The sequence below is a fragment of the Toxotes jaculatrix genome, chromosome 2, assembly GCF_017976425.1.
Source record: "Toxotes jaculatrix isolate fToxJac2 chromosome 2, fToxJac2.pri, whole genome shotgun sequence".
NCBI lineage: Eukaryota > Metazoa > Chordata > Actinopteri > Toxotidae > Toxotes > Toxotes jaculatrix.
Genome location: NC_054395.1, coordinates 7539457 through 7558316, shown reverse-complemented (window position 1 = coordinate 7558316; position 18860 = coordinate 7539457). Strand labels below are relative to the sequence as shown.

Genomic DNA, 18860 nt, shown 5'->3' with positions numbered 1-18860 from the left:
CTCTCTGAAGCACCACACTGCTTTTTCTGTCCAGAAGCCACTGGACTTGTAGGTAAAGGCGGAAAAGGCTTTACTGTCAGGAGGGCAAGAGGGATAAACATCTAAAACTTGCAACAGAGCACCTTGGATTACCAGGTGCAGACAAGATGCACTGCCTGTCATTTTCTGTATGCAGCTCTTTGGCTTTTTGTATTGTTTTCACAGGGACCAATGCACTCAGCCTTCTTGTCGTCACGTTTCCAGCTGAAACACTTCCTTGGTATTTTTCTATAGCCTTGTCTGCCACACTTTTCGCTCTGATGGCTGCGTTCAGTGACAGCACTTCTAAGCATCAGTGAAGCTAAAAATGATTTTTATTTATTATGGATTAAACATAGCTGAGGTTTTTCTTCCTTATAAAAATTCTTGGAAAGTGTGTCAGCTGATCCCTTGTAACAGGCACTTAAGTTTGATTAGTAAGGTTTTACAGTCAAATGAAAGAAACGCGCTAACATCTTCTGTCCCATTTTCACTTTCTGCCTAACAATAGCTTGTGCCGTGCTCCTTTTGTGTTTATTTCCTGTCATTCTCGAGATTGTTCATTTCTCTCTGGTCCAGCACTTTATGTCTTTTAACTGCCTTCTTTATTTTCTTCACTCAGCAAGATTTTGTGCTGAAAATAAAATGAATGTGATGCATTTTCCAGCCAAAGCCATCGCTCCGACTCTCTATCAGCTGTCACGAAGTCCCCACTCCACGTCAAACTGATCTCCAGAGTGCTGATTATATAGAGTCTGACCAGCGTTTGCACGATTCATTTAACAGCCATAAACACACAGTAACAGTGTGAGCTGTCTCACCTTAAAACTTTCTTTCTGAGAACTCACCAGACTCTACACAGAAACCTCCACTGCCTTCCAGCACATTGCACCATATAAAATCCAGGTTCTGACAAAATTACAGGAGCTAATAACTAATTCTGCACTCTCAGCTAACCGGGAGGTATCCGTCTTCAGACAGAGACCATTTTCCACCCATCACTTCTGTGATTTGTGCAGTTTAAGGCACAAAAAGAACTTTTCATGTTAATCTACCCATCTACCACCCGAGCTCTCTGTCATATTGCTGTGTTTTCTACTCCTATTGTTCACCTGCATGTCGTTGAAGACATTTCTGGAAACTTGTTGCACCGCAGCCACTGAGGATTCTGACACTTGTGGATTAACATCTAGTAACCAGGCAGTATAACCAGGAAATGACCAGTAACATCAAATAAATAGCTTTTCAGTACGGACCAAGGAAATTGAACTTCAAACGCGTTTAATATTTGCATGAATCTGAAAGTCCACATCAACTAATGGCAGGCAGGGGAAAGAGAGAGAGAGAGATTTTAAATTTAACAGCATTATCCACAGTGAGGCTGTGGTCTGAGAGAGAGCTACAGGGGAGAGAAGAGAGGGAAATGGGCCCAAAACCACACAGAAAGTAATAAGATGAGGAGGAGTCACACATAACTGTGTGAGAGGGAAGGAAAAATGATAGCGGAGGACAGTATTAATAACATCACGTAGGGGAATGCAGCTCTATGGACTGTTGAAGGTTGAATATATTAAGGACTTTTAAGCAAAATCCAATAAATCTTGTCAGGATTTTAACATTTGTCGTCTTTCTTTGTCTTTCCTGTTCAGCTGGATGTTTCCAGCAGCACAAGAAGCAGGAATTGTGAGGCCCATGAAATAAATTTCATTTTGCTTAAATCGACATTGTTATTCTTAATTTGATCATATGTGTAATCTTGTTGTTAATACCCTCCATACTGTACATTCTCTGTTGATGTTGTTGATGTCTTGGTTGAAAGTTTCCGGGAAGACATCATTCTTGTTTCATTCATTCATTTATTTATTTACAAGTTGAAGAACGTGTATTTCAATCCTTCCCTAAATACCATTAAGGTTCAACCACCCTTGCGTCTTCACTGAGACAGAATACGAGGGATGAATGGATGTTGCAGGATTCAATCCAGTGATAGAATGGCTGTATACAGTTGTTTCGGAGGCGGGCTTTTAAACCTCGCCATTGTCTTCCAGCTGTGACATCCTCTAACAGTATACTGAAGCCCAGCCAACCTTACATCCTGACCTTTATTGAACCTTCACGTTTCACTCCCTCCTCCTTAGTCTCATCCTTGTTCTTTACTGTCCCTTTTCCCTTCTTGTATTTTATCAGCAGTGTTGTCACTCATTGATAGCTCTGACCTTCTTCAGGTTATTTACCAGAGGAGAGTAGAAGCCCGTTCATTGTGTCTTATTGCTTCTCTTGCTGTAAGGAAGTACAAATACTAATAGGGCTGTCCAAACATGTATAAATAAAATACAACAGAATATATCTCCCAATTCAAAAAATGCAATAAACAAACATACAGTTGAACAGTTCAATGTCAAAATTGTCTAGAAAGTGATTTATTCTCTAAAGCAATAATGACCAACAAAACAAAGAGTGTTCTGTTATTACCAGCATTTCAATGCATGTTCATAGATAATAAAGAGTTCATACATACCAGGATCTGACTTGGAGAACGTATCTACATCCAGGAGATTCCTGTGGAAACACAAATGAATTCTTTCAGCCCGTTTTATTATTTTTGAGACAATTTATTCACTCATTAACATTTTTATCTCTTTTGTTCTTTGCTCTCCTGAGCGTTTCTAAAAGTTTCAGCTAAGCCCCAAAAGTTAGGTGGTGGGCAGATTTAAATTTAATTAGCTTCCCTAATTATTATGCAAAATTAACCATCTACCAACCACCTCAAAATATTGTGCTGCTGCAAACTTTTCCCCAAAATGCAATCCACACTAAGCCAAATCAAATACTATACACTGGGTTACAAGTCAAAGACTGAGGAAGACCTACAAGAGGAAGAAGGATGTAATAATAAACCAGGGATCTGAATGAATTCGATGTGGGAGAATGAACGCCTTACTGTTAACAGTGGCTGCCATATGATGGAAGTGACTGTGGTCCCTTGACAAAGTGTTATCAATATGAGTGTGAACGGACTTTACAGTTTAGCATACTTGAGTGCACTACTGAAGTAATAAACCTCATTATGAAATCACACATTGGTGATCAATAAGTAAACTTTAGCAAAAATGGACATGTCCAAGGAATCTGGTGTGGTGCCATTTGAACATGTGACAGACTTTATTACTGACCACTTATGTATGTTTTTTTTTTAAATAGTAATAAGTGTGGTTATGTGGTTATAATCAGGTTATACGGGTTAAAATCAGTCACAACCTGATTTCAAATATTGACTTGGGCATGATCGTACATGATATAAAATCAGTCTCAGAAATTAAGATAATAAGATGTAAACTTACAACAGCACAGACTTTTATGAGATCATATATGATGATGTCTGTGTTAAGAGGCCACATGATCACAACTTTAACTGAAAATAAATTTCTTCTGCATTAGAATTTCATCTGACACTTTTTTTTTAAATTCAGGCTTGTTTCGTACTAAAATTATTAAAGACTGGATTAAACTTAAACACTGGGAAAACAATATTTTGGATAAAAATCAGGTGCAGCTGTGACAGAAAAAGGTATTTTATATATGACTGCAGGAGCTCACAGTTCAAAGTTATTGACCAACATATGACAGTGGTATCTATACCTCCTCCATATGATCAGCTGAGTTGTTAAGTACTTAGAGAGACTTTGGATGTACTGTACATTAATCAAGTTTGGCTGCTGCAGGTGTTTATCCGGAAACCTTAAAGAAATCATTCCACATGTGGTAAATATGCAAATTCTTTATAATACGAACACTAGAAACAGGGGGACAATGGAAGCCTGGCTCTGTCAAAAGGTTACAGGGAAATAATCATCTGCCTACCAGCACCTCTAAAGCTCATTCCAGAGGGTTATGTATGGGACTATTTAGTCTGTTTAGTTTCCTGTCATTAGACCATTTAGTCCCGCACATAATCCCCCATAAAACCACACTGTTTTTTATACAGATTAAAGAAATGAGATATAACATGTTAATTAATGAGCTGTAAAGGTGGTGGTAGGTGGATTTTGTCACCTTCGGACAGAATCAGGCTAGATGCTTCCCTCTGCTTCCAGTCTTCATATTAAGCTAATATAACCAGCTGCTGGCTGTAGCATTTGTTTTTATATAACCAAAGACCTTACAAATCATGAAACCTAATAATTCAAGGCAAAAAAAAAAAAATCTGTAAAAATACCATAAATTACAAAAACAGTATTGTGGAAAACTATGACGTAAACCTGAAAAATACTTAAGATGAATATTTGGGCAGACAATACAAAGAACTCCATCATCTATCTCTTCATCTGGCCTCAGTCCCCCCTCAAGTTTGGGATGTCTAACTCAGGTGTCTGGCCACTTCAAGTCTGGCTGATCTCAGGAGGGACTATACAGGAGCAACAGCCATTCATTATTCAGGAGCGGATCAGAAAGACAGTCAGCACACCACCAGGCAGGCAGGATAGGCTGACAGTCTGCAAACACCCTGACTGAGTTTTACTGCTCAGTCAGCCAGCCAGTCAGTCAGTCAGTCGGTAAGCAGAGCAGCCAAGCATTCAGCTGAGGCAGCCTGCCACCAAACACTGAATCCAGCTGCATGTATGTGCTCTTTAGTTTCAGGGTTATAAATTCAGTGTTAACAACATATTTCTGAGCATTTCTGCTGCACTGACTGGCAGTGTTTCTACATTTTGTGTGAAACATGACACTGCTTCTTGCAATAGGTCAGCTACAGCACAACCTGAGGTGCCACACAAAAACAATTCACATCAACACCAACAGTCAACCATGCACGCCCGCCAATATCACTGGAAGCCTACTGGGTCTTTGGCTGGACAGAAATCAAGACAGAGTAAAGGATTTTCAATCGCTCTAATGCATAATGGAGGCAGGTGATGGGATTAAGCATTCACCTGAGAGCAAAGGGCATCAGAGAGTAAAAGGTCACACACAGGAGAGAAAGCACTGAAACACATTGAGGGGTCTGCACCTGCACCTACAGCACCTGACCGTGTGTCTGACACAGACAGACAGACAGATAGATAGATAGATGGTTTTTTAAAAATTTATTTACACACTTGAACAGCGACCTAAAAGAAATAAAACAAATGCTTTAAAAATTGATTTTTAGAAAATAGTTTTTAGATGAAGCAAATCCGGGAATAACCTCAGCAGAAGGTATTAGTGTCACATCAGAAGAAGAAAAAACAACGTTCACCACACATCCTGGTAATTTGTATGACTTTGACGGTGCTTGCTTATAAATCAGCATTTCGTATGGGTAATATTTTACGCGATGCAGGTGAAATTACAGACTTTAAATCTGGATTTAAACTGAAAAAAAACCCCAAAAACATCTGCACGTATAGACGTGAGAGTTGGACCTTACCGGCACGACACGGTAACTTCTATTTTAGTTGCAGGGACTCTGGTGTTGAGAGGGTCAAATTCCCCTATTGATGCCATCATCTCGACCCAAGACGCTAATGAGCATCCGCAAAGAAAGAAAGAGGAAACAATGAACTGATCATTCACTATGGGATCGTGATTGCAGTAAATCCATTGTCGAGATCTTCCCTCTGGTTTTTCCGCTTCTGGAGCAGAGAGCCGCGGAGGAGAGAGGGAGACAGAGAGTCACAGACGGAGAGAGAGAGAGAGAGAGAGAGAAAGAGAGAGAGCGAGAGAGAGAGAGAGAGAGAGAGAGAGAGAGAGAGAGGAGAGCGAGAGCGAGAGAGAGAGAGAGAGAGAGAGGCGGTGAAAGTTGTGAGGCAGATTTAAAGTTCATCCATCCTTCATGCGTTCACGGTGCGCTCCCCGTGTCTGTCCGGTGCCGAGGCGGAGGAGAGCGCAGCCAACCGGAGGCACCGGCAACAACACGGTGCTCGCTCTCTCTCTCTCTCTCTCTCTCTCTCTCCCTCTGTGTGTGTGTAGGTGTCATTTATTCACTTACATGTAGTCACCTGTTACTTAGATCTATTAACGACGGTGTTCATGGAATATTTTTCCAGGCCTGAATGTGGAACAATGAGCAAACGTTAGTTATTCTTAAAGCCGAAAAAGCTCGTATTTCAGCATGAACCCAGAGCTTTTCTCTGAGCTTTTCTCTGCTTCTGTCTCTGCCAGCTCCTGAGGTGACACTTCTCCCTCTATGTCAAACTGTCATGATGAACTGTGAGCATTTTCTGTTCTGTGGCACCAATCAATAGCTGAAACTAAGTGTTTTTGTTTTAATAAATATGCCGTTCAAAGGCAGGACTGGATTACCAAAGCATGCAACGACCCAGACTCCTCAGGTTTACCTCATATCATCTGGTTCTAGATAATCTGATTTGTTTGCACTACTAAAGTGCCAGCTCTCTCAGACCAGTAGATATACATTTGATTAGCATGTGCCAGTGAATAATTCACATTTTGGCTTCAAAAATGACTTAAACCATCAATCAAATTGTCAAACAACACAATTTTTAATCAGATAATCATTTCAGAACAGGGGCTGGTTCCTGGTGCTTGGGGAAATAATGAAATGACCTGTATAGCCAGGGCCAGTCGGGGCCCAACAACATTTTTTTATTTTATTGTTTTTTCCCCAGGGGCCCTACAGGGTTAATCTGACCATGTTTAAATACTGTGCCACAATAAGCTGCTTCATATGTGACTGTGTGTCAAAAGTTCACTGAAAATGAAATGAAAAGCAGATGCAGTGACACTTTATAATAAGGTCACTCAACACATACTTAAACAATGCGTAACCAATGCTAGGGGCACTGATTTAATGTATGAATACATGTAGGATATATACAACCTACATATATTATGATATATTATGAACTGCATACATCTACATCTTGCTGAGTGGCCCTACAGTATATCATTATTCTGTGCTGTTGTTGTTGCAAGAAGTGTAGTACAGATGAGACAGTGCATGGAGAATGGGCAGACATGTTACTCTTCACAGAAGCACCAATAAACCAGGTGTGAATAAGGCACCTGCAGTGCAGGATAAAATAATAAGAAGATTAAAAAGACTTTTGAAAAGTCATGTTCCACCACCTCGCATGTGCCGTACATGTGACATATAGACCACTGAATCACGCAGCATGTAGGCGCTGACCTGAACACCAGTTTGATTTCTTTCTTATTTTTAATGCTTTATTTTCTGAGAGAACGGGACATTTAATCATTTGTTCACGGTGAGCAACATGAATTCATGCTACATCTCTTAATTCATCCACTGAATCACCATGAGTCACCTGTTACTTAAGTATATGATTCGCACCCTCATTATAAAGCGTTGCCGCACATGCATTGTGAGTCTGTCTTTGAATGAAGTTAATTTACGAGTGGCACAGACAGTAATATTCAAAGAAAAGCCTGAGAAAAGGTGAGCACCAAGTTCACCTCTTCGGAGGCTATTCTTTAGGATTTCTCTATTGTAAAGCTGGAGTGACACAATGAAAAATATATTAGACATGAAAAGAGGCTTGAGTGATGCTGAGAATAGAAGGCTCTGAACATAAAGCTGTGTCTCGTTAACATCACCCTTTTACAATGTGGACAATTCAATCACATAACTGCATTTAATTACCTTTGTTTTTACATTTATAACATATTTTACTTTAACATATATTGTCTTATATATTTAAACATGCTATTTAAAGTCAAGCTGTTTTAGGTTTTTTTTTTATAACTATTCTCCAGGTCTTTACATATACTGTAAGCCAGTATATTACATTTCAGAGGAAGTATCATGGAACAAAATATTGTCTAGTCTTGGGGTAGACTTATAGAACAAGTCAGTTGGTCAGCTAGGATATGTTATTTATTGTTTTAATGCAAATACAAGTTCCCAGCCCACACAGCTTTACTGTCCAAGTATGTTGACACGTACAAGGAATATGAGACACTTTCACACTATAAACACTATAACACTATAAACACACAGCGCAAAGGACAAATATAGAGGACACTACAGATACAGACGTACAACTAAACAAAGTTATCAAGCTAACTAAATACAAGCTAAATGTAAACACACAGCCACTTTATACAGGGACGTGTTGTGGGACGTGTTGTGCAAGAGAGAATGGCAGTACAAGAAATGCTGGAATAAATACTAAATGTAGTTACTCTGTTTACAGAGATAGGCTGATGAGCATGTCTTGAAGTTACACGCACAGAATGTATAGTTTGTTTTATCACCAATGTGACACAAAGCAAAAATATCATGTAGGTGATACTGTAAACACTAAGGTGATTTAGCATTGCAGGTTTTCACATGTTTTTCTATTAGAACTCATATGACTTAGCTGTTCCTGAGTCTGGTGCTGTGGGCAAATTCTCTATTCTTATGTCATGGCTAAGATCATGGTCTGGTTTGGAAAAAGTCTAAATTGTGCCAGGCTATGCAGCCAGGAACATGAGGGAGAGGACCCAACTGCAGACACCTGAGACAGATGGACCCTGATAATGTCCCTTATTAACTCAAAATCACTGCCAAAGAGTCTGTGGCCAGGGAGCAAAACTAAAACAACTCAAATTCATCCACAACTGCAGAAAAATGCCTGAGAACAAAAAACAAAAACTCAAAGGAAATACAAATGTCCTTACTGAGGCAAACCAGGAACAGATGAAAATCCAGAGACAAACACTGGGATCAACGGGGCAGTTAATCACAAAGGCAGGGAACTATACAAGGACAGGAAATAGAACAAGACAAGATACAATAAGGACTTCAAAATAAAACAGGAAATACTAAACAACACTCAAGAAACCAAACACAAGTAACATAACACAAACTCAAACAGGAACCTACCAAAGAAAAACACAAGAAACTAAACAGGAGTCCAAATAGGGGCTGAGGAGAAATCAACAAAAGTCCAAGAAGAGTTCGGAACAAACCAAAAGGGCTAAGATCGTGACAAATCGACTTCAAGCGCATCATACGATATGTTTACTTTCCTAACATTTAACTGAAACCACAATGTTTCACAAACCCCAACTGCCGGACTTTTGTTACCTAATCCCAACCACACACAGGGCTCAGCATTATTTAGGAACATGCACCATGTGAGGACAATATGAATGGAAACAATAAAGAACTAGGTTCTGGCATGGCCACTCTAAAGGACAGGGCATAACCCTGTCTATTGGAAATTATTGTAACACCCTTATTAATACAGTCAATACATTCTGATAGAAACGTAATGACACCTGAATGACCTGTTTTATAAGGATGATGAGGAAACCTCTTGAATGGACATATCTTCTAAATGTGGCAAAATGTTTATACATAATGTTTTTGTAAAATGTTCACTGAAAACATATTTCCTCTGTTTGTCCTACAAAATCTGTTCATAGCACCTATGAATGACTAATGTTTCTCATGGTGATGTTTAGCTACTCGGCTCTTGGTTATGATTAAGCAAAAATTTGGTCAAATTTTCGAAAAAGTGCCTTGAAGCAAAAGAAAGGACGTGTTTATTTTCTGAATATTAAACAGAAACCTCAGTGTTTCCCCAGCCTTAAACAAAGAGCTTCTGATGCTTCACTCTAACCACATGTGGGAGTCAAGATACAAACCCTGGTCTCTGGTGTAAAAACCCTGTGCTTTGGACATACTGTGAAAAAAACACATTGAAGGTAAATATAATCCAGGCGGCAAATGTGTTTAATTCAAAATGTATTTGGCAAAACAAATCAGAAGTAGCTATATAAGAGACATTTCTTTTTTTAATAATTGATTGATCAGAAAGCTGGAATTAAAGCAGGAGAAAGCACTACCCATGAGTTAATATTTCTATCAATTAGTTTTTATTCCCTCAGGAAACTTCCCTAAAGGGGTGGGACTTTTCTGCTTTCATGACAAATTGGTATGACTCCTCTGTGTCCATGATGCACTTTGGTGACATTTTTGTTCAGTTTCATCAAAGGTCATTTGGTTTCCAGAGCCACACACCAACTTTTACTGAAACAGGATGATTGGGGTTCTTTCACATCAAAGATGCATTATGTATGGTGCACTACACTGCATCATACATCACGGCAGTGCTACATAAAACGTCCTTCAGATCTGCTGAGTTTTTCTGGTTGGCTGATTATAAAATGTGTCGTGCGTTAGAAAAGGAAACTTTTTGAGGTGAGACTAATTCTTAGGCAGGTGAATGTTAGCTGTGAAAGGCAGCGTTTCTTTGCCATGTCATGTTTAATGCAGCCCTGTATCCCCAGGAATTACATCAGCATCTGAAATTTCTGTGCCAAAAGAGGAAGGAGAGTGCATTTTATGTATCTGAAAGTAAGGGTCATTCAGGGTCATGTATCACATCTGACTTTCATGCACAAGACAGGAAACTGCGTCCTGTCACACACCTGCAGTTAACGTTAATTGTACCTATGATCTTTCAACCACAAACAGACAATGAAGCTGCCAGGCACAGTACAATCTGTAGTCTGCACTATACCTAAATGAAGAGTGGTAGGTGTGTGTGTGTGTGTGTTGCATATTTAGAAAGAAAAGTACTAAAAGCCTGTCAAAGACTAATTCACCTGTGGAAACTCTGAACAGGAAACACCATTCCCCACACCACCCCCACCTCTGTAACACTGAGGCTGCGACTGTACTCATTGCTCACCTTGTAACAGCGAAGGGGCGGTTACATCACACACTGCACATATTCACTGGAGCAGGTAATCAAACAGTCAGGCTGGCACACCCATGGTCAATTAGCTCAACAGAAGAAACAAGCTGTCATCTTCTAATGAGATGTCTGCGCTTCTAAATGTGGAAGGACTGCTCGGTAATTTTCTATAAATCAGCTCTCCTGAGAGCATCATGACACACTCTTTAAAGCCTCCCACTGAGACCTCATCACCCGAATTACATTTCTAAGCTTCTGTGAAAAATAGCTGTGCTTTGACATACTGTATTTTTGGAAAACAAGCGACAAAGGTCTTTGAGAATCAGACAAAAGGAAGAAAAAAAAAGGAGAGTAAATATTTGGCAAGGACAAGAGGGAAAGTGGTAAAAACAAGGGACATGTTAATGTTTAGTCAGAGATCAAAAGGTGATGGAAGAGGTCCAACCAAAAGGCTTTGAGAGGAATCCACCAAAGAGACCACGGCAGCTCGGTCTCCTGTGAAACATACAGGCTGAATCATTATGTGTCCAAAATAGACCCATCTATGGATTGGTTCAGAGGAAATGGACAGTGAGTGTGACTGTATCGGTTCTCCTTTGGCCTTGTCACACACCAGTAATGACAAATAGATGTTACTACCAGCTAAGTCTCTCTCTCTTTCCGTGTGTGTGTGTGTGTGTGTGGATCCACTCAATTTTGCAGCTGATCAGGCAGAAATTGAAATTTTTCATGGGCAGCAAGAGAAATGGGGAGTGAGGCAGAAAGGGGAGGGAAAGGAATATGGAGGAAGAATGGGCCAGATGAGGAAAACGTGAGACAGAGAAAAAAAAGGAGTAAATGAAAGAGAGAAGTGAGAGACAGAGGAGAAAGTCTTGTTATTTACCCAGTTTTCTACTCTCCTGTCTCTGGGTGATTTATAAGATGATGTGTGATCAGATGATGGAGTGGCTTGGAATGTGTGTGTGTGTGTGTGTGTCTGTGGAGCGGCAGCTAATTATCCAAAGAGGAGAAATCCTGTTTAGTTTCCATTTCACTGCAGAGCAAAGCAGGTGTCTGACAAATGGTGAAAGCCTCCAGCATTAATGTCAACAGGGGAAAAAAAGAGATATTTTCCTCATTTGCTGGTTCTCCTTGTGTATTTTTGCCTCCTTTTTCTGTTCCTCATCACGCTGCCTGCCCCACCTGAAGTCACTGTGCTCCTGAGAAGTGGTGATAAATGATGAGTCAGGATAATAGTTCTGGTCTTATTTATTGGTCTAGTAAAAGCAGCAGATATTGGTCCTCAAAAAAAAACAACAACAATGGGGAGATATTTATACATATTATAGTTGTTGTGTGGTTATTAAATTACAGAATCTGTCCCAAGTTTGCTTGAGATTTTTATTTATGTGGCTTTTTTAAAAAAAATTTTAATCTTTTTTATCTTTAGCCTACTTTTCTTTTTGGCAGCAAAAACGGACGGATTTGTGGCTGGTTATAAGAGCTCTGAATATCTTCATTAGACTGAATAACTCAGTACCTTTATTTTGGTCTCTCGTTTTAAGATAGATAAAAGATTTTAATGAAGACTGAGAGTGTAAATGTTCCCACATGTGTCACACTTGCAGGTTGCTTTGAATCCAGTCCATCCCAAACCAGCTCCATGGGGTTTAAGTCTGGAGACTGGGCTGGTTTTCAATCATTTGAAGCCGCCGTCTAGTTCTTTTCTTATAAGGTGGAACAGACACAGTCTGGAGGTTTGTCGTGTGGATATGTGGAGATTTCAAATCAAAATTTCAATCTGTCTAATCCTTTGGTTTATGGTCAAATACTTGCAAAATTAACTTAATTACACGAATTACATCCCTTCAGCTTGAGTTTACTTTGTGGCGTCGGCTAATTAGAAATGTCTGTGAAGATTCTCAGTCATTCAGGTCATGGTATTTCCAAAAGCTATAGAAAGGCAACTAGACTTGGAGACGTTTCACCTCTCATCCGAAAGGCTTCTTCAGTTCTGAGAAATGAAGGAGGTAATTAGAAAATGTTTTCATGCTTTTTTTTTGCTTTTTTTTTTGAAATGGTGATAACACTACATTTCTTAATGGCAGCACAGTAGCCAGGACTGGATGGCCGGCATAGCGAGCGCACAACTGTCACACCAGAAACCAGGATTCATCACCCATCGCCCTGTCTGTGGTTTAAGAAACAAAAGCACTCTGGTGAAGGTTAGAGTGAGATCGTGGTTAGTTTGGTTAAATGTTGGTTAAATATTAATAAATTTGTGTTTGAAGTCAGTGTGAAGTTAAACCAGATCTTTCCCTTGACCTTAACCAAGTGCTGGGAGTGACTAAGCATGACCATTAGACAGTCTGTTGTCACTACAGGTGGATATTGTACTTACAAGATATTTTGGTGGAAAACAAATTCGTTGTCTATGAACATTTTACTGATATGTTCTCTATCAACATATTTGGAACTTGCCAAAGATGTAGATCAACACCATATCCTCATTGTACATAATATATTACACATAAAGTTAACTGTTTCCTAAAAAACAAACTTGGGCAACTTCCTCCTGTGACAGTCTAATGTCAGTAAATCAAACAATATCAGTAATTCCAATATCAATCAAATATCAGGTTTCCTGTGACAAAAGACCTGCATCACTATAAAAAGAATATTCTACACAGACATCACATGATCGTTCTTTGCAAATACATTTTTACGATTTTAATATAATAGAATTTCATGTGTTTCAAGCATGATTTTCTATAATGATAACTCACACAATTACATTTTAAAATGTATGGTTTCATAATTGAGGCATTCATAAGTCCTTTAGGATCAAATTTGTAGCAGCCTTCTCTTTTGAATGAATGAATACTGTAATTGTATAAGTTGTAAATGAATTTTACTAATATCTTTAAGCAATGGTTATGGAACAACCTAAATTTAAATTCAGAGATCATACCTTTGCAGCACAATGCAATCAGTTCAGGCACTTTTGCATTTCTTGTAGCAATTTAAATACATTTTAAAATGAAAACTGATTTCACTACCTTGTAGCAGACTGTATGGACCTGTATATCAGGCTCCTGTAAACAACAGCGTGTCTCATTTCTGTTCACAATTCTCTCTGATTAAGATATGATGACAGTCTGAGTGTGCTAAATGAGATGCTTCGTGGTTCAAAAGTACATATCCACCCACAGACACACACAAGCACGCGCTGATTATAGCAAGGCAAGCAATATAAGCATGATATAACTGTGTGACTCAGGGTAGAAAAGAGCCGAGGAAGTGATGCAGGTAGCTGTAAAACATGAAAGGCAACGCAAGTAAAAAGAAGTGCATATGCAGGAATTATGAAAGAAACCCTCAAATGAACCATTCAGAGCTCCTTATTGCAAAAATGTTTTTTTCTTAAAGAGTCAGTGAATGAACTGTCCTCTGCTTCAGCTGAGAGTTTCTGTGAGTATCTTGCAGAATATGACTATTTCCAATTTCCGCCTCAAACCACTCTTTGAAATGCCTTTGATGATGTGACAGCATATTTGATTTGCAAAGGCTTGTGTCCGAGCGCCCCAAACTAAGCGCGGTCACTGCCAACATGCAGCCTGTGACCAGCTGGACCAACACTCTGCACAAGAAACAATTGGAACAACAGATCACCACACTGGACGTTTCACAAACCATCTGAGGCACAGCAGGAGAGAAATGTCGAAGCTGTGAGACAAACATCTCAGTCCAGCCACAGAGGAGGTAATGTGCTCGTTCCTCAATGAAAACAAGAAGCAGAAGTCAAACCACCCAAACAACACATCTGTCTCACACAGTTATGTAAGGCTTGTTGGAAAAATGTAGTTTAGAGCTGAATTTCCAAATGTCAGGTTTTTCCTTTCGGTTTCAAGGGCTGAGTTATAAAAATGGCATTGACATAATTATAAAGAACAGAATGGTGATATCATTACACAGTAGTTATAGCTGTATGAAGGATAAACGTCCATTGAAATAGAGCAGGCTGTGCTGTAACTGCACCAGGTCTGATGAAATGCTCCCCTCCAGTGTTCAATCCACAGCATTGCAACTCATCTACTTTATATAGAAATATTGGTTAGACCTCAAATGTTGGCATTGACAATAATTCAGTTTCTTCCAGTTATTGGAGGATATCCAATGGATTTTTCAGTTAATTCCTATGTTCATATCTCTTTAGCCAGAGCACAGAGAGGAGCATGAACTTGTAGATCCATTTACTGTAAGCAGGAACATATCAAAGCCAGTGTTTAAAGGAGAGCAATGAACATGTGTGTAGCATTTTTAACTCTCAAAAAATAAAATGTTTAAAAAAAACATGTTTTATTCAGATTCTAAATGCACAACAACCTATCCATCGACCTTTCCATCACTGTGTCCGCCATATAAATCTGCCATAGCCACTGACGGGCAGCATAGCACTTTGATGGGGGGGTTATTTGTAGCTACTTTGAAATTTATTTTTTCCTGCTTCTTCAGTTTGGAGGAGTAGACGACAATCAGGCTGCAAAAGCAGCCTATGAAGCTGCTGTGTGCACTGTACTTAATGGGAAACTGGAGGTAACAGGGAGCAGACATAATTAAGAGAAGTGGGAGGTGGGGATGTGGGGTCTAATATCCCATTTTTGCCCCAGCGCTCTTGAACAGTGTAATTTCCAGCCTGTGCAATTTCCACAAGTCTGACAAAAGAAAGTTCATTTGATGACTGAATGGTATCACATCAAATTGATGATGATGCACACACTCAGGAATCTATAAAAACCACCACTCTTTGATTTGAAGTTTAGTTTTTTTCTTCCTGGTAACATCTTCAACTCCAATTCACTAGTGTGTATTAATGTGCAACCAAAAATAGTCCCCTACAAATGCACCGTTTACTCCTGTCGGAGTAACGTTTGCTAAAAACTACAACGGTTTTAGGAAATGAGTTCAAATGAAATCTGTGTATTTGTGAACCAAAGATTTACGTCTTGATTAGGACTGAATGGGCTTGGGGTTGAAACGCACCGGTTGTAACAGGTTACGAAGCTGGGAAGCACCGACAGACGCACTTACACATTGTTGGTTTTGGAATTTTCATGGGATTTTTTGACAACAACAAAAACACAGAATATCATCAGAACTATCCTCGACCAGACGTGCGTGTGCACTGGCTGTTTTTAAAAAGATGCACCGTAAAAATTTAAGAGCTTGCAGGCTCTTAAATTCGAAGATGGAAACAACCAGGGGGGAATTCCACACTTGTAGTTCACTCTTATTCCAACAGATGGCAACATCAGACAGGATCATCTGAACAGCCGTGTAGTACTGTGTGCTGAGATGGAAACATGGATGGAAATACTGTGTTAAACACACATGCTGCAAAATCTAAAATATGTAATGCATAATTAATATAATAGGATAATAGTGACAAATAAATATCATGCATGAAGACACACACACAAACAAAAACACCTCTAACTCTCCTGAGGTTTTACAGCTGCATGAGACTGACATCATGTTGTCCTCAAATCAGCATGCACCGCCCGCCTCTGACTATTTCAGCACACATTCACACATGCATGCACTCACACAGACGTTCACACGCAAGATTCACAAACCCTCTGTTTGTCTTTCTCTCGCTCTCTGAAAACACCTCTCATTCCTCAAGAGGCGTCCCCTCGCTGTGTATAAGTCTATTTTCTTCCACTGACATGTCCTCACTTCAGCAGCTACACTGCACCTCCTGCTCTCACTCTGCCAATTTTAGCACACACTCACATAAATCCCCACACACTCGCTGTGTGCACATATGAAACACACGTACACGAAAGCGCGCGCACACACACACACACATGCACAGCTTGTCAACACCCCTGGTGCTGCTGCTAACAGATGACAGGAGGCCTCGGGATGAAGAAAGATAGTCTGAGTGCTGTGGAAGCAGAGGGCAAAAATACATGTTTGTTTAGACAGCATCCAGATGTGCTGCGTGTGTTCTGAGCATACAGCGAGGCCAGAAGATATGATGGAAAGACTGAACCAAGTGCATTATTAATCAGATTTCTGTGTGAATTGTCAAGCATGTGAAAGCATTATGGACTGTACATTTGTTCCCTTAAGACTTCTGCTGCCTGTTTGTTCTGTCAAACTCAAATACAACCTGCTTGAAGACCAAATTTGGGCTCTACTCAGAGATCATCACATGCAACAGTCTTTGTCTGTTCCACCTCTAAAACATACACTCCCTCACAGACCACTGTCTTGACCTAGTTTCCGATGAATATGCTAGCTAGAGGGCAGATGTGTTTTCCCCAGAGTGAGTAACAGAGCATTTAATGGACAGAGAATGAAGGCTTCAATAACTAAGGAAACATCTGGCCCTGAAGAAAACAGACCTCTCAAACAGAGAAAACACAGGAGGTGAGTACAGTAATGCACTCTGCTGCCGAGCGCTAATCTGATGCTTTTTTTCGTGTTTGCATCCTGTGGTGTCCACCCAGTGCCTACTGTATAATGATCCCTGGAGTCTGCATGATCACCAAAGCTAAAAGGAGAAACTCATCAGATTGGATAGAATTTCCTGTGTCATTGTCAGTGTCACTCAGCAGCTGCTGGATGCATTTTCATGAAATGTTGCGCAAACACTCATGTTCACTAGAGGATAAACCCTAATGACTTTGGTGATTCCCAGACTCTACCCCTAGCGCCCCCAGCAGGCCAGAGCTCTCACTGGATTGGCAGTTCTGGGATTCATGACTCCCAGAGTATGAATCCTCATGACTTTTCCTGTAGCTCCATTGCATGAGTCACTGTTTGTGGTTTTCAGTGAAATGTCTCAACAGCTATTGGATGGATTGCTGTTACATTTAGCTCAGACTTTTATCAGGATGAATTCTAATAACTTTAGCAAATTGCTAACTTTGTCTCAAGTTCCATCATTAGATCAAAATGTCAATTTGTCCAATACTTATATTTGTTTTCTAACTAAACACCTGCAAAAACTAATAACATTCCCATCACCCTCAGCTGTGCTTTGTGTTAAACAAATGTTACCATACAAACCTGCTAAACTGAGATGGTGAACATTATATATGTTGGAGCATGTTAGCATACTGATGCTAGCATAGCTCTGGACTCTTACTCCTGTTTAACCTTCCTGAACTGTTTTTACAGGTCTTCACTGGCCGTAATGGAGGACAATAGTCAGGAACAAGGTCTTTTGGTCCCAGTGAAAGGACATGCAAATTGATGTGACTATCACATGCTTTGATTTTCAGGTTGCTTTTTCTTTCTTTTTTAACATGTGATGAATTAAAAAGGAAAAGAAGAGGCTGTATGCACACTCAAATTTTCAAGCTCCCAAGATTCTATTAGTGCAGCATTTAGAAATTTCAAGTCAAGTCAATCTGATTTCAATTAAGCAGCTATAGCCTGTACTGTATAATATTACTATCACTGTGTGGACAGGCTCTTCTTTTTCTTTGTTGCTGTCTTTTTGTCCTGCACCTGTACCCAGCCGGGGTTGGATGTGCACACTGTTCACCTTTTATGCACATGTGACAAATTTGATCTTATCTGAGTCCAACAGTTTAATGCCCATTTATTGCTACTCCATACTCCACTACATCTCAGATGGAAACCGTGTGTTTTACTGCACTACAGTTATCAGACAGGTATTGAACGGGTACTAGTGACTTTGCAAATTATGCAAACATTCACAGATACTTGTTTGTGAACTACACAGTATAAAAACAGATCATACACTGATCAGCCACAACATTAAAAACTGTTTTTAAACCGGTAATCGGTTTTAATGTGGCTGCTCCTTGTATGAACCCTTTATGTGTTTTATGAAAACATACATTTCACTCAGTTTTGGGTGGTTACATGAAAGGACTCCTTCAGTGCATTTAGCCTACTGTAAACCAGCAGGGATATGACAGCTCTGGAGTGTTGTGATTACTGTCCATGTTTGGCTCTCTCCTCTCTTTCCATCTCACACAGAAACATCTTCTCACGCTGGCTTCCCTAGATCGTAACGTTACCACGCAGGGGTCCGTGGACTGATGTTGATCTGCTGGATCAGTCCTTGTCATGAAGACGGTCATTGTTCATCCACACGTGAGGAAGAATTTGTTGGTCTGATTTCAAATTCAAGGTGAACAGAGGCGGAGACGCGTTTCGATGCCCCCC

At 39.9% G+C, this 18860-nt stretch overlaps 1 protein-coding gene across 3 annotated transcripts in view; it reads right to left on the bottom strand.

The window, feature by feature from the left end:
* LOC121191646 (copine-9-like) overlaps window positions 1–5505 on the bottom strand; it is a 71018-nt gene extending 65513 nt beyond the window's left edge. For 2 of the 3 annotated variants that reach the window (XM_041052912.1, XM_041052921.1), the window contains exons 1-2: window positions 5426–5502; window positions 2537–2577 (exon numbers count right to left, since the gene is read on the bottom strand). In XM_041052912.1, the coding sequence (XP_040908846.1) occupies window positions 2537–2577; window positions 5426–5502 (118 nt within the window). Of the gene's footprint in view, window positions 1–2536; window positions 2578–5425 lie in introns of all 3 variants that reach the window. The other variant, XM_041052929.1, reaches the window with a different exon arrangement.
* Window positions 5506–18860: the final 13355 nt, after the last annotated feature.